The 14,089-nt window shown below is 43.6% G+C and overlaps 1 protein-coding gene and 1 long non-coding RNA gene across 2 annotated transcripts; one reads left to right on the forward strand and one right to left on the reverse strand.

Annotated features, from left to right (window-relative positions):
• The first annotated feature begins 4,092 nt into the window (after window positions 1-4,092).
• LOC120710561 lies at window positions 4,093-4,505 on the forward strand. The gene is made up of 2 exons (XR_005689934.1): window positions 4,093-4,194; window positions 4,395-4,505. It is a non-coding gene; the product is annotated as an uncharacterized LOC120710561 (long non-coding RNA).
• Window positions 4,506-8,959: 4,454 nt separating this feature from the next.
• LOC120709739 (protein FAR1-RELATED SEQUENCE 5-like) lies at window positions 8,960-10,215 on the reverse strand. The gene is made up of 3 exons (XM_039995399.1): window positions 10,049-10,215; window positions 9,555-9,940; window positions 8,960-9,423 (listed from the first exon to the last, which is right to left on the reverse strand). Exons 1-3 carry the CDS (start codon window positions 10,213-10,215, stop codon window positions 8,960-8,962), a joined length of 1,017 nt encoding a protein of 338 aa, XP_039851333.1.
• Window positions 10,216-14,089: the final 3,874 nt, after the last annotated feature.

Here is a 14,089-nt window from a genome sequence, read left to right on the forward strand (position 1 = left end):
AACCAAATCTGATCTATATGATATGGATGTTTCTACTGTGTGCTATGTTTTGATATGTAAGGATGCTTTATTTCCTATTCGTGATATAGCTAGCACTTTGCCTCCTGCGGTCGCTGACATTTTGCAGGCGTATGAGGATGTGTTTCCAAATGAGCTCCCACCGGGGTTGCCACCTTTGAGAGGTATTGAGCACCAAATTGATTTGATTCCGGGAGTGTCTTTGCCAAACTGAGCAGCATATAGGACCAATCCCGAGGAGACTAAAGAGATTCAGCGACAAGTCCAAGAGCTTTTGGACCGTGGGTATGTGTGTGAGAGCCTTAGTCCTTGTTCTGTACTTGTGCTTTTGGTTCCTAAGAAAGATGGTACATGGCGCATGTGTGTAGATTGTAGAGCCATTAACAACATAACTATTCGATACCGTCATCTTATACCTCGGTTAGATGATATGCTTGATGAGTTAAGTGGCACTATAATTTTTACAAAGATTGATTTGCGTAGTGGATACCACCAGATTCGCATGAAGTTGGGTGATGAATGGAAAACTGCTTTTAAGACAAAATTTGGTTTATATGAGTGGTTAGTGATGCCTTTTGGTTTAACTAATGCACCTAGCACTTTCATGCGCTTGATGAATGAGGTTTTACATGCTTTCATTGGTAAATTTGTGGTGGTTTATTTTGATGATATCTTGATATATAGCAAGTCAGATGAGGAACATTTGGATCATCTACGTGCTGTTTTTGACGCCTTGAGAGCGGCGAACTTGTATGCTAACCTTGAGAAGTGCATTTTTTGCACCGATCGAGTTGCTTTTCTTGGCTATGTTGTGACTCCTCAGGGCATTGAAGTGGATGGTGCAAAGATTGGTGCCATTAGGAGCTGGCCTACCCCTCAGACTATTACACAGGTGCAAAGTTTTCTTGGTCTTGTAGGGTTCTATCGGCGTTTTGTGAGAGATTTCAGCACCATTGCCACCCCACTACATGAGTTGACGAAGAAAGGTGTTTCTTTCCATTGGGGCCCAGCACAAGATCAAGCTTTTGATACTTTGAAAGCGCGGCTTACTTCGGCCCCTTTGCTGCAACTTCCTGACTTTGGTAAGACTTTTGAGCTTGAATGTGATGCCAGTGGCATTGGCATTGGTGGCTTGTTGATGCAAGGAGGTAAACCTGTTGCTTATTTTAGTGAGAAATTGAATGGGCCTACTCTGAATTATTCCACGTATGATAAAGAATTTTATGCTCTTGTTCGTTCTCTAGAGACGTGGCAACATTATTTATGGCCTAAGGAATTCATTATTCATTCTGATCATGAATCACTTAAGTACCTTCGCATGCAAAATAAATTGAACCGTAGACATGCCAAGTGGGTTGAATTTATTGAATCTTTTCCATACATCATTAAACACAAGAAAGAGAAAGATAATGTTATTGCTGATGCCTTGTCTCGTCGTTACACCATGTTGTCTCAACTTGATTGTCGCATTTTTGGACTTGAGCCGATTAAGGGACAGTATGAACTTGATGCTGCTTTTAAAGATGTGATCCTGAATTGTAAAGAGGGTCGTGCTTGGAATAAATATGTGCTGAATGATGGGTATTTGTTTAGAGTTAACCGCCTATGCATTCCAGTTGGATCCGTTCGTCTTCTCTTGTTGCAGGAAGCACATGGTGGAGGTTTGATGGGCCACTTTGGGGCCACAAAGATGTTGGATGTGTTGGCCACCCATTTCTTTTGGCCACAGATGAGGCGAGATGTTCAGAGGTTCGTGAGTCGCTACACTACATGTCAAAAGGCTAAGTCACACTTGAATCCACATGGTTTGTATATGCCTCTTCCTATTCCTTCTATTCCTTGGGCGGATATTTCTATGGATTTTGTGTTAGGATTGCCTAGGACTAAGAGGGGGAGAGATAGCGTTTTTGTTGTGGTGGATCGGTTTTCTAAAATGGCACATTTTATACCATGTTATAAAAGTGATGATGCTGTTCATATTGCTGACCTCTTTTTCCAAGAGATTGTACGCTTGCATGGTATGCCTTCTACTATTATTTCAGATCGTGATGCGAAGTTTTTGAGTCACTTCTGGCGTACTTTGTGGAACAAGTTGGGTACAAAATTATTATTTTCTACCACTTGTCATCCGCAAACTGATGGACAAACGGAGGTGGTGAACCATACCTTGGGGACCATGTTGAGGGCTATTTTAAAGAAGAATTTGAAGATGTGGGAAGAATATTTGCCTCATGTGGAGTTTGCATACAATCGGGCAACACATTCTACCACCAAGGTAAGTCCTTTTCAGATAGTGTATGGTTTTAACCCCCGCGCTCCTATTGATATTTTACCTTTGCCTACTAGTGAGCGAATTCATAGTGAGGCTAAAGAACGTGCTGAGTTTATATTGAAAATACATGAAACAACTAAGCAAAATATTGAAAAGATGACTGAAAAATATAGAGTTGCTGGTAGCAAAGGTAAGAAAGAATTAAAGCTTGAACCGGGTGATCTAGTGTGGTTGCACTTGAGAAAAGAACGTTTTCCAGATTTGAGGAAGTCTAAGTTAATGCCAAGAGCTGATGGTCCATTCAAAATACTTGAGAAAATTAATGATAATGCATACAAACTTGAGTTGCCTCCCGAGTTCGGGGTTAGTCCCACCTTTAACATTTCAGATTTGAAACCTTACTTGGGAGAAGAGGATGTGCTTGAGTCAAGGACGACTCTGATTCAAGAGGGGGAGGATGATGAGGACATCGCTCCTATGGATATACAAGAGGTTCCTCCGCTAAACATTCAAACCATTCAAGGTCCAATCACAAGAGCTCGCGCGCGACAATTAAATTTAAAGGTGAGCTCGCTCCTAAGCGTTTCTATTAATAATTGTGAGAATGGTTTGCTACCTAATTTTTACAATGTGATTAGGAACCAAGGAGAGGGCTAGGGAACACATGGAGAGGAGCATGAAGGCGTGGAGGAACAGCAAGGGCCGCCAAGCCACATGGAGGCCCAATCCAATTTAACTTCGAGTCCACCTCGGAGTCCAGGAGCAGCCTGACGTAAATTGGACGCCCAGGCCACATCCGAAGTCCGAATTCGACGATCCACATATGGATGGAAAGATAATTTCATGGAGCTTCTATTGGCGTTGGTTTCAGGCCCAAAATCATTCTGAGTCGTCAGGAATTGTCCGAGGAAGTTGGCATCCAGAATCTGTCCCGGTGCTGCGACATCGTAATTTGGCCTTTGGGCCGTGTATCTTCGTTGAGCCCATTAGGGGTGCATCCAGGGGGGAGCCACGCCCCTATCCCCTATATCTCAGTAGCTGCCACCCTCATTAGGGTTCGGGTTTTGCTTTAGATCAATCTGTCTTTGAACAGTCGCTATCTTTCGGTTTGTAGGACCCCAACTTTCGAGCTTAATTATTCATCTGCAGTTGTCACTACAATTTGAGTGTTGCGTTTCTTTCGAGTTCTTGCTTGTGTTCTTCGTTTCGCAAGGAGGGATTAGTCTTCTCGGCGAGGTCAACCGGATTGTGACTACGGTTGATAACCAGAGGAGTTGTGGTGCTAAGATTGCGGGGTTCGAGTTGCTGACTTGAAGCCAGATCGGTGTGTCGCATTCCGACCAAAATGAGTTATCCTTCACCTGACGGAAGATCGGGCACCCCCGTTCATATCAAGATCCCGCTGGAACGTGAAGATCCAGAAGATGAAGTTCCGGAATCACCGCCAGAGGATTCTTATCACAGCTCTCCAGCGCCTAGCCACGGAAATGATGATGCCGAAGACAGAGACATTATGCATGATGTGGATAATACATGTGATATATTTTACAACTAACTACTTATCTCCCCGGATGCCCTGGTACGCATTAATGCAACAGTTATTTCTTTTTTTCTTCCCCACGCACCATTTTTTGTGACCTTTTTCTTCAACACACCCCCCAGAACCCCGCACAATTGAGGACTCACTTCCTTGATGATAGTCCAAAATCAAACGTAATACTTTGACAGCTTTTTTTGCAATCTGTCTACCACACATTTGCAATTCCTATACATAATGAGTTGCAATTTGTGTTTTCAAAAATCAAAATCAGGAATCCAGTGACGGAACACAAGTGCCAGATGGAGATGGTCTCAGCGATACACACATCCACAAAGATGGCAACGACGAGGAGAGGGACCATGCTGTAAGTATTATGCTTTTTATTTTTTTTTCACATTGGACTTTTTTTCTTTTCAAAATAGGATGAAATGTGCATGTTTCCATGTTTTTTACAGCGTAGCATTGTGCTTTTTCACACACCCTTTTCCAGCAATTCACACATGATGGATTTTTTTTTTGCAATTCATGACTTATAGTGTTTGCAATTTATCTATACGTGTACAGGAGAAAAGAGATGACACTGAAGAGGAGGCACTCCAGAACAAGGGTGCAGACTCAAGTGCCCCCCCAGCATGCACCCAACCCCCAGAGTTCTGTACTTGGGGCCACATCTGATGTAACACAACTTGGGCCCCTTTTTCACATTTGTAGCAATTCGTAGCGGACGTGTTTGCAATTTTGTGACTTACAGTGTTGCAATCTGTGTGTCTACAGGAGAAAATAAATGAGAATGAGGAGGAGTCATCCCATAACAAGACGGCAGATGAACGCGCCCCCCAGGACGCATCCAAAGCCCAGAGATCTGCAAGTGGCGGCACTTCAGACGTAAGTTACTTTTGTCCCCCCATCACACACTATTCTTTTTTTTGTTGTCTGCAACTAACAAGTTTTATTTTTGTAATTTTTGATGCAGCTAATCCTTTCTTTTTTTCTTCAATATATGGCATTCAGTCTGCAGGAAACATTCACACTGGTCCAATAGCATACAACAGAAGAAGCGTGCGCTCCACTAGCGAAGCTCAAAACAAGGAAGGTGATGATGCAGCAAAAAAGATCGCTGAGGCTGAGACTGAAAAGAACAAGATGGAGGAAACCAGGAAGCTGAAACAACAAAGAGCAAAAGAGGCTATAAAGAACAAGAGGGCGAAGGCCCAGCTAGCAAAAAATAACCAAGCTTTACGCAATGAACACAAGAAAAAGTTGATCTTGTTGTGCTAGCACGCTGATGAAGAAATTCAAAGGTTGAAGAGCAGTGTAGTTGATGCAGAGGCAGGCCCCAGTGCCGCAGGTGCTCTAGGGTTCCCAGAGGATCCAATTGACGAAATTAACTCCCAGACCCCACCTGTTCGGCTGTCTCGAGAGGAAATGGAACATTCACAGGATTTCAGCCAGTTCCAGAGGATGATCTACAAGCACATTGGCCAGAGGTTGAAGAAGAGGCCAAAGAAGTACATATTGCCCTTCAAACTGCCAGGGTGTCGCCTGAATGTTCCATTGACAAAGGCACTTGCATTGCGGAACAAGATTGCTGCTGATCCAGCGTTGAAAGAGTAAGCATAAACACAAATCAACTGGCATTTTTTTCTTTCTTTTTGCCTGCAAGCAGTAGTACAATCCTGCACATACAGTTGCTAATACATTTTTTTTGCTTTGTGTTTTTCAGGAAAGTTTTGATTGACTTCAACATTTTTTGCTCTTTTGATAGGAATGATCTACTGACCAGTTTTGTTGATGACAAAGATGGAGACTCTTCCGTACTTGACTTTACTGTGCATTGCCTTCGCTACGATGACATTGTCCACAAGGAAGACTCGATGGGATACAGGGTGTTCTTGACAACCGGTTTCTTTGTGAGTCCCCCACCCAGCCCCCTGATTATACAACATTTTTTCACCTGCTGTTTTAACCTCTTTTTTTATCTCACTGGTCTTTTTTTCTCTCTCTGCCCATTGTGATTCAAATTATATATTCTAGGGTCAGGCAATGTCTGTTCAGAGCATCTACATGGACGATGGAGTAACCGAGACCGATGATTTCAAGACGTTGTGGCAGTACCTGGAATCAGAAATTGAGCATTATGAGGACATATTGAAGGCAAAGCTGGTTAGTTTACTTATGCATTTGTTTAACTATCCACTTGCAACTGCTGTCAGTTTACTTTGCAATTGGTTAACTATTACTTGCAACTGTCGTCAGTTTATTTGCAATTGGCTAACTATTCACTTGCAACTGCTGCCAGCTTACTTTGCAATTGGTCAACTATTTTTCACATTCACATCAGCCCCCCACATTGCAAGTGATTTGTGAGCCACGACTTTTTTGCTGTTACTTTTTCACTATGCTTTTGCAACTGTTCTGTAAGTTATTTGCAATTGGGAGCTTTGTCTTTTTTTTTCATACAGATATTCATGCCTGCATGCTCAGGGAAACACTACTTTGTGTACTGCATCAATCTCATACAAAATTGTATTAATATTCTGGACTCAATTGATTACGTTTGGGGCAACACCTCTCCTGAAACTCGCTACCGTCCGGTCTACAACAAGATGCCAATCATAAGTGCTGCATTCTAGAGGGTCACCAATAACAAATTCCCTTGTTTTGAGCGCTAGAGCAGGCCGATGATCGATCTACCCAAGCAAACTGGCCCTGCGATTGCATGTTCTTCCTTTGGAAATACATGGAATATTGGGACGGCGAGCGCCTCAACATTGACATCAATCCGGTGAGCCCTTTCTTTCTGTCTTTTTTTTTCGGCCCCAGCCATGTGTGTGTTTCTCATTTTCTTTTTTGTATTTTTTTTGTGTTTGCAGTTCAAGGGGATGATATACAGGGTTGAGCTGATGCACTACATCATTTTTCACCCCCTGAACCAAGCCGACCTGCTCGATGAACTGGATGTCTACAGGCTTGGCGGGAGGAAGATTGACTGGAGCGGATCCCATTGATGATGTCATCACTGATTTTTTTGCAACCGGCATCCATACATATTTTGCAATCACCCCGAACAGATGTTGCAATCACCCCGAACTGATATTGCAATCTGCATTTTATACACATTTTTTTACAATCGGTGTACACACATGCTTCGCAATTCTATGAGTAGCTATAAGTGCACTTTATATGTAATGAAAGTAGCTATAATGTTTGCACCCATTTTTATATTGGTTTGTCGTCAATGTTGCAACCGGTATACATACATGGTTGCAATCCGGTGTACACATTGTTTGCAATTTAGTTAAAACACGTTTTAAGGCACCATTTTTTATTTGATCACATTTGCTAATCTCATACTGCACATAACATTACTGCACACCACAAACTATCTAGCAGTGTGTGACAGTTGTAATTAAGAAATATAACAATGTTTTTATTGATCATAGTTGCAACATGTTTTTCTTACAGTCCAAGATAACATGCACAGGGACTGAATAAATCACAACTTTTGTGTTTTTTGCCCAACGCAATCACGTTACTCCTGGTATTTTACACGCTTAGCTCTCCGCCGATGGCCACTATTTTCTGCGCCTACTTGTCCCACATGCCCATCAGTTGCAGCGCTGCGAGCCCGCGTCGCGGGCAGCTCATCTTCACTCAGTTCATCCTGACTCAGATCACTTTCATCATGCAGATCCTTTACGATCTTTGGCCGACCTCTTTTCCTTGGGGCCCATCATTCTTTTTGGTATTTTTCCTAGCTGTACGCATCTCTGCTGATTTGCTTCGATCAGGGTTCATCGAGCATGTTGTGCGGTAATGTGTACCTCATACTCCATATATGCTGCATTGTCTGTCACCATAGTTCACCCTTGTGTATGTGCTCAGCGAGGTTCCATTAAGCGGAGCCTGAACATCATTTTTCTTTTGTTTCCCAGCCCCCCGACCCTTTGTGCGTGACATTGGCGGCTCAATTAGCAACATCCCAGCATGCATCGGAGTTGAAGATGGTGGTGAATTAGTGCCAGCACTACCAGATTGCTCAACCGATCCACTAGCTGGTGGGGCAGGACCTGATGATTCATCATATGCACTTCTCGGGAACAATTCAATGCCTGGAGTAATCTTGTTCAGCTGCCTGTTTGCTTCCTCAAAGGCATGGTCTGACTTACTTCCAGCTCTTCCAAGCCTTATCAACTTAGGCAGCAGCTTCGACATCGTGCTCTGCTCTTTGCTTGCTTGCGCACCGATTCGCACACCGTCGTGTCTATCCCATGTAATTTCTTCTTTTGCATCACGAGTATATCTCTTCAATATGTATCTCTCCGGGATTCTCCTCACTTGAAGGTGTGTGAAAGCTCTAATGATGTGCATGCAGAACAGACCTGTAATTGACAGTGAAGTCAATCAGTTTTTTTTGCAACTGTAGTCTACTAGAGTTTGTAATTGCGGACTACTAGGGTTGCAATTGTGGACTACCATAGTTTGGAATTATGGACTACTAAGGGTTCCAATTGTAGACTACTAAGGGTTGCAATTGTAGACTACCCATAGTTTGCAATTGTGGACTACTGGAGGTTGCAATGGTGGACTACTAGGGTTGCAATTTTGTGGACTACCAGAGTTTTTGCATTTTTTTATTTGATCTACCAGAGTTTATGCATTCTTTTATCCTTCAATCAGAGTTGTATTATTGAGCAATATCAATAGCAGCAGCAGGAGGAGCAGCAGCACCACCATACCTGTATGTTCCCATTGTTTGCACTCGCAGCTATATTCACCAGCCTCTTTATCCGCAACCACCCTGAATGTATGTTGGGCCCAACAGAAGCTGCCCCCACCATTTTCATGTTTCACCAACCATCCATTTTCACCCTTGGATCTGGATCGGGTTCAATTACAAACGCTGTGCTGTTATTGTACTGCTTCTTGTACTCTTGGTATACGGCCCTCGTGTACACCCTGCTCAGCTGCTCATCAATCTTTGCTTTGCATGCTCGCACCACTTCAGCCTGCACCACCCATGTTTTTGTTTGGCAGTCAGTATATGGACAGAGCACCAACTGTGAAGTAGTAATATTTGCAATTATTATATTTTTAAGCTAATCTTAGTTTCTTTTTTTTGCACTCACCTAGGCGAAGTGTGTCTCCCCGGCGTCCATGTCGTCTGCGTGCTGAAGTGAGTCTAGCATCCTTTTAGCAAACATGTGCAGGTTTGTACTCTCATTAACATAGCCATCTTTGAGCACCATGTTCTGGCTTTCCGATCTCTGTGTTGATGTCATTCTGCCACAGTACATCCCCTTAAAGTAAGCTGAAATCCACCTCTCCCTTTTTTCCCACAGAGCTTTTATTGCAGGGTGTTCAGCAATGCCACATTCATCAACTAGCCTATTCCATTCGACTTCGAATTGCATTGGCCCAAGTGGATAATTTATCAAAGATTCCAATTTTTCTTTCAGTTTCATATCCTTGTGTTGGGTGTAGAGCTGGTCCAGCTCAAACTCCCACGGCCTTAGGATGTGCCAGCGACAGTTTCTGTGATGTGTCTTGTCAAAAACCACTTTTATCGCTTGCCTCATAGCTGGATCTTCATCTGGCAGTACGCAATAAACCAGGGGGGAAACAGTGTCAGACACATGTAGTTTGCAATCCAGAAGGAACTAATATTGCAACCAGATAGAATGAAGTTTTCAATCATTGTATTGGATAAGAAATATGGCACACCTGTTAGGATTACATGGGGCTGCCGACCACCCATGCAGCTCTTGAAGGTCTCAAACAACCACCTGAATGATTTAGTTGACTCATCACCAATCAGCGCTTGCCCGAATGTCACATTATTCAAGTTATTGTTGGCCCCAACAAACATGGTTAGTGGCATGTGCCTGCTATTTGTTTTGTGCGTTGTGTCAAATGTAATGACATCTTCAAAGTCTCTGTACTCAGCCCTTTGGCTTACATGACTCCAGAATATGTTCCTCACCACCCCAGTTTTTGGATCTGCATCCACATTCCAGTAGAAGTGCTCTTTGTTCTCCTTACACTCCCTAAAAAATTGGAGAAGCTTGTTAAGATCATCGTCTCTTTCTTCTCTAACCTTCTCCGCCTTCCTGCAAGCATTTTTTTCAAAAAAAAAAAAGCCTCAGTAATGTAAAAAAAATCCAGCACGGAAATGTTTGCAATTCAGATATGGTGGAAAAAAAACCAGCAGCACCTACATGTTTTTTATGTCCTTCTCTGTAAAACCCCACATATGCCTACCATCATACAGATCCACCATCATATTTAATGCTGCTTGATGCGGAATACCATTTCTTGTCATTATATTGAATATGTCACACATGCCTTCTTCCATGTTCTTGTGCGCATGCATGTATCTGGTCATCCCAGGGGACGGTTCCAGTTTGTGGTTGTGGCCTTGCTGTACATGATCAAAGTACCACTGCCCCCGCTTCTTGTCATGCTTCACTTCGACATATGTAGGGCATCTGCATCTTTTCGATCCCTTTTCAGTTTTGTTGGGCTCCTCTCCCTGGTTGCCTTCATGCCACCCCTCCCTGGAACACACCCAATGATTGGTTTCTTTGCTAGTCCTCGCCGTCCTTAGACTGAACCCAGCTAGCCTCGCATAGTCTCCATAAAACATGTAAGCATCGTCTTTTGTAGGGAACAACTGTCTCACTATCGGCACAAACACAGGAGCTATATTTGGATCCTGCGGGGGGGGGGGGGGGGGGCACAAAATTGAGTTTACAATCCATGTCAGTCTAAGTTGCAATTACCTAGTATCACATTACCAGAAAAACCTAAATCACATTATGCAACTCGAATCACATTTTTTTTACAGACAAAAATTGAGTTTGCAATCCATATGAACCTAAGTTGCAATTACCCAATATCTAAACTTGCAACTCGAATCACACCTTTTTTTTGTCTCAACTTTGCACGGGCCAGCATAGCTTTTTTTATTTACAGAGTGCTTACCGGGTAGACAACCTGCGCAGCGTCCGGAGTCTGCAGCGATCCTGGAGGCAGGGCGGCGGGTGGCATCAGCGTCATCACATGATGAAGCGGATCAGCAGATTCAGCTTCAGAGTTTTGCGCAGGAGCTTGTGCAGCAGCAGGGGTTGTCGTTGGGGGCGGCAACAGTGGACAACGACACCATTGACAACGGCGCATTTGCTTCTCCATCCAAGGAGCATCGAGTTCTGAACGCCGCCGTATAATCCCCAAGCGCAACAAGCGCCTGGGAATCGCGGTGGGGCGCTGGGGCCGGCGATGGAGGCTGGATCAGCGACGGCGGCGCCATGCGCCCAGGTGGATCCTCACCCTATCCCGCATAACCAGATCGGGGGGCGCCCTCATTGGAGGTGGCGGTGGCGGCAGCGGCAGCTGCGGCGGCGGCGGCGGCGGCGGCGGTCCCTCCCCCACCTGGGCGATTTGGATGTTCCTCGATCTATTCAAAAAACTCGCGCCCCCCTCATTTATTTTGTCTGGACGCCCCTTTTTCGAAGTCATCGCTCAATGTTGCAATTGGATAGCTGTAATCAGTGCAACTGGTAACACAAAATGTTGCAATTTGTCGATCAATCGCGGTGAGCCACGCCAGGCGGACCCAGATGCTGGGGAGCGGGGTGGGGGGGCTCGGGTTTGGCCCACGTGCGGGCGGGTGGGCCGTGTCAGGCCGTGGCGCGTGGGGGGCGCGCAGGCCGGGAGGGGGTCTGTGCATTTGCTGTAGTAAATGCAACAAGGTGCATTTTAGCCTCACCGTGTGTGTGTGTGTATATATATATATCTATATATATATATATATATACACACACCCCTATCGCGATACAATAATTACTACCTCTGATTCCATATTCATCATTGCTATTGAAAAGATACATGCCCTATCCGGCGACAATCAACCAAAATCCCGAAACTGTAAAAATCTGGTATAGATGGTAAAACAGCCATCATATTTATTTACTCCCAGTCAGATCCCGCGACTGGTATATTAATGGAGGGCAACGGAAGGGTAGTTATTATCCCCTTAATTACCATTGAACTTCTCGATCTTTTACCCAGATAATTCAAGGTGGTCTCTAGCGATGATGGGCTGCGTGGATTCACGATGCGCTAATGCTAGCTGTGCCGACCTGCCTCCGCTGCTGTTAGCCTCCCTCATGCATTCCTCCCCATGGAGCACGAGCCCATCGCCGCCACAGAGTCTCTCCGACCTTGACATGTGCAACAATAGAAGTGCCATCCCTAATTTCATATCCAGGTATAATATGTACTATCCCCAATTGATCATGTGAGTGATTAGTTGATTTTGGCCGTGTTTGGTTTTTTACCGGCACGTTCCCGAGAGGAGAATCTCGCATGCATGGAGTACTAAATGAAGTCTATTTGCAAAACTTTTTCAGGGATGGGTGTAACTTTTCGAGACGAATCTAATGACGGTAATTAATCGATGATTTGCTACAGTGATGCTACAGTAACCATCCTCTAATCACGCGGTCAAAGATCTAATTAGATTCGTCTCGCGATTTACACGAGGGGTTGTGGAGGTGGTTTTGTAATTAGACTTCGTTTACTACTCTAAATTAGTGGTCAGAGGTGCTACAGTAATTTCATACATTTTAACCAAACACGGCCTTTGTTCCCAACTTTCACACTCGAATTAGATCAATATAACAGATTTTGGTTGTGTCTGATAGGGATTATAATCTATCGATCTTGACCTTCCTATTACAACTTGTAGATATTTAGGTTCAGATCGCATCTCCCGTCTCCACAACCTGGGTGCGATTTGGAGCAACGAGATCCTACTCCAGGTGCTGGGGTGGGGCCCAGATCCGGCCAGAGGTGAGCAGCGGCCACCTCCAGGACCTTGATCGATCAGGCCATGGTCAAAGAGTCACCATGGCAGTAGCTCGCAGCAGCTCCGTGGATGATTTAAACAGGTGGTGGCATCGGTAGACTCTTCATCATGGCAGAGTTGTGACCGGTACGCTGCCTGACCCTATATCCCCTCCAATGGATGACGTCTGGCTTTTACACAGCTTAACTGCATGGAATTTCACCAGCTCCCCATCCAGGATGCATAGCATTTAGCATAGCTATCTTCAGGTAAGAGGGTGGAAAGGAAGTAACACATATTGCTTTGCTGCATTCTAGATTGAATAGCAAGGTTAGCAATCTGCATTCGTGGTGTTCTTTTTCTTGCCAAATCCAAGATCAAATCCCTATCCCTAGGTCCTAAAGAGAATTAATTTTTTACTTCTTGATCTGGGTAGGCAGCAGCAGTTCACGTGCACAGTGGTGCTCATCTTGTATAATTTTTGGACCCCCTGCATGGTACATTGCATGATGAGCAGATACATCCTTAGTTGATGATGATTCAAGGATTCAAGATGCCAAGCTCGAAGGAGCTAACAATCCGTGCGCGCTCCCTACTGGCTTTGTGTCCTCCGCACAGTTTAATCCTGCTTTTGTGAGGAGTATAATCCTACTTTGTGAGGAGTAAATACTCCTGAGGAACAGAGCAACATGTGCTTCTATATTATGAATTTTCTTCCTTGTTCATGAAAGGAGGTTGTGCACAGAACAAAGATGTCGCAAATATTCAGAGATGTTTGTAAATTGATCGGGTTCCCATTGGCAAATATTCAGAGATGTTGAAAAAAGTGAATATTTCTCTTATACATTACAAAAGTTCAAAAAGGCTATTACATACTTGTCACTACATTTAAAATTACTCCTACAAAACTAATAGCTTTTAAAAAAAATTTATATAACTTTGGGGAATGGTTACTCCGTTGTAGTAGTAATTCTCCATATAAAGAAGGAATCTGCCACATACATGAGGAATAATCTTTTATATACCAACGGAGCAATAATTCTATGACGGAACCAATAATTTTTTGTGATTGTGTTTACATTGTCAAACATAATAATTGGTCATAGACACAATGAGTAATCACCAGATACGAAGTTTCATCAAAAAAATCACCAGATACGAAAGAAGTAATCTTTGTAGAACAATAAATAACACTCGAAGACCAGACGGAGTAATCTTGTAAAACATGGAATATTTTCCATAGTTGTGTTTATGCTAACAATCAGAGTAATTGGTAAAATACACAGGAAATATTCTTTTATGGACCAAAGGAGTAATGTTTAAAGAATGAATTGTGGTTGCATATACAAACAGAGTAATAAGGAGTAATCTTTTATAGAGCAAAGGAGTAATCTTTATAGAGCAAGCAATA

Source organism: Panicum virgatum, chromosome 5K, assembly GCF_016808335.1.
Source record: "Panicum virgatum strain AP13 chromosome 5K, P.virgatum_v5, whole genome shotgun sequence".
In the NCBI taxonomy this organism is placed as follows: Eukaryota; Viridiplantae; Streptophyta; class Magnoliopsida; order Poales; family Poaceae; genus Panicum; species Panicum virgatum.